At 60.9% G+C, this 271-nt stretch overlaps 1 protein-coding gene across 1 annotated transcript in view; it reads right to left on the bottom strand.

Moving 5' to 3' along the window:
* The window catches only part of LOC104499968 (zinc finger protein 771-like), a gene marked incomplete at its 3' end in the record, with an annotated part of 2374 nt that overhangs the window by 1681 nt on the left and 422 nt on the right, over nucleotides 1-271 (bottom strand). The window contains exon 2 of the mRNA XM_010143588.1: nucleotides 6-251. Coding sequence (XP_010141890.1) covers nucleotides 6-251 — 246 coding nt within the window. The remainder of the gene's footprint in view (nucleotides 1-5; nucleotides 252-271) is intronic.

Genomic DNA, 271 nt, shown 5'->3' with positions numbered 1-271 from the left:
CTGGCTGTAGCTCTGTCCACAGTCAGCACAGGTGAAGGGCTTCTCCCCAGTGTGGATGAGGTGGTGCTGGGAGAGGCTGGAGCTGGAGGTGAAGCTTCTGCCGCAGTCGGCACAAGTAAAGGGCCTCTCCCCGGTGTGCGTGCGGTGGTGCCGGGAGAGACTGGAGCTGTGGTTGAAGCTCTGGCCACATTCGGCACAGGTCAAAGGCTTCTCCCCAGTGTGGATGAGGCGGTGGCACAGGAGATGGTTACCTCGGCCAAAACTCTTACCC

Source organism: Buceros rhinoceros, unplaced genomic scaffold (genome assembly GCF_000710305.1).
Source record: "Buceros rhinoceros silvestris isolate BGI_N320 unplaced genomic scaffold, ASM71030v1 scaffold15330, whole genome shotgun sequence".
Classification (NCBI taxonomy): domain Eukaryota; kingdom Metazoa; phylum Chordata; class Aves; order Bucerotiformes; family Bucerotidae; genus Buceros; species Buceros rhinoceros.
Note: the sequence above shows the minus strand (reverse complement) of the source record. Positions and strands in the feature narration are given on the sequence as shown.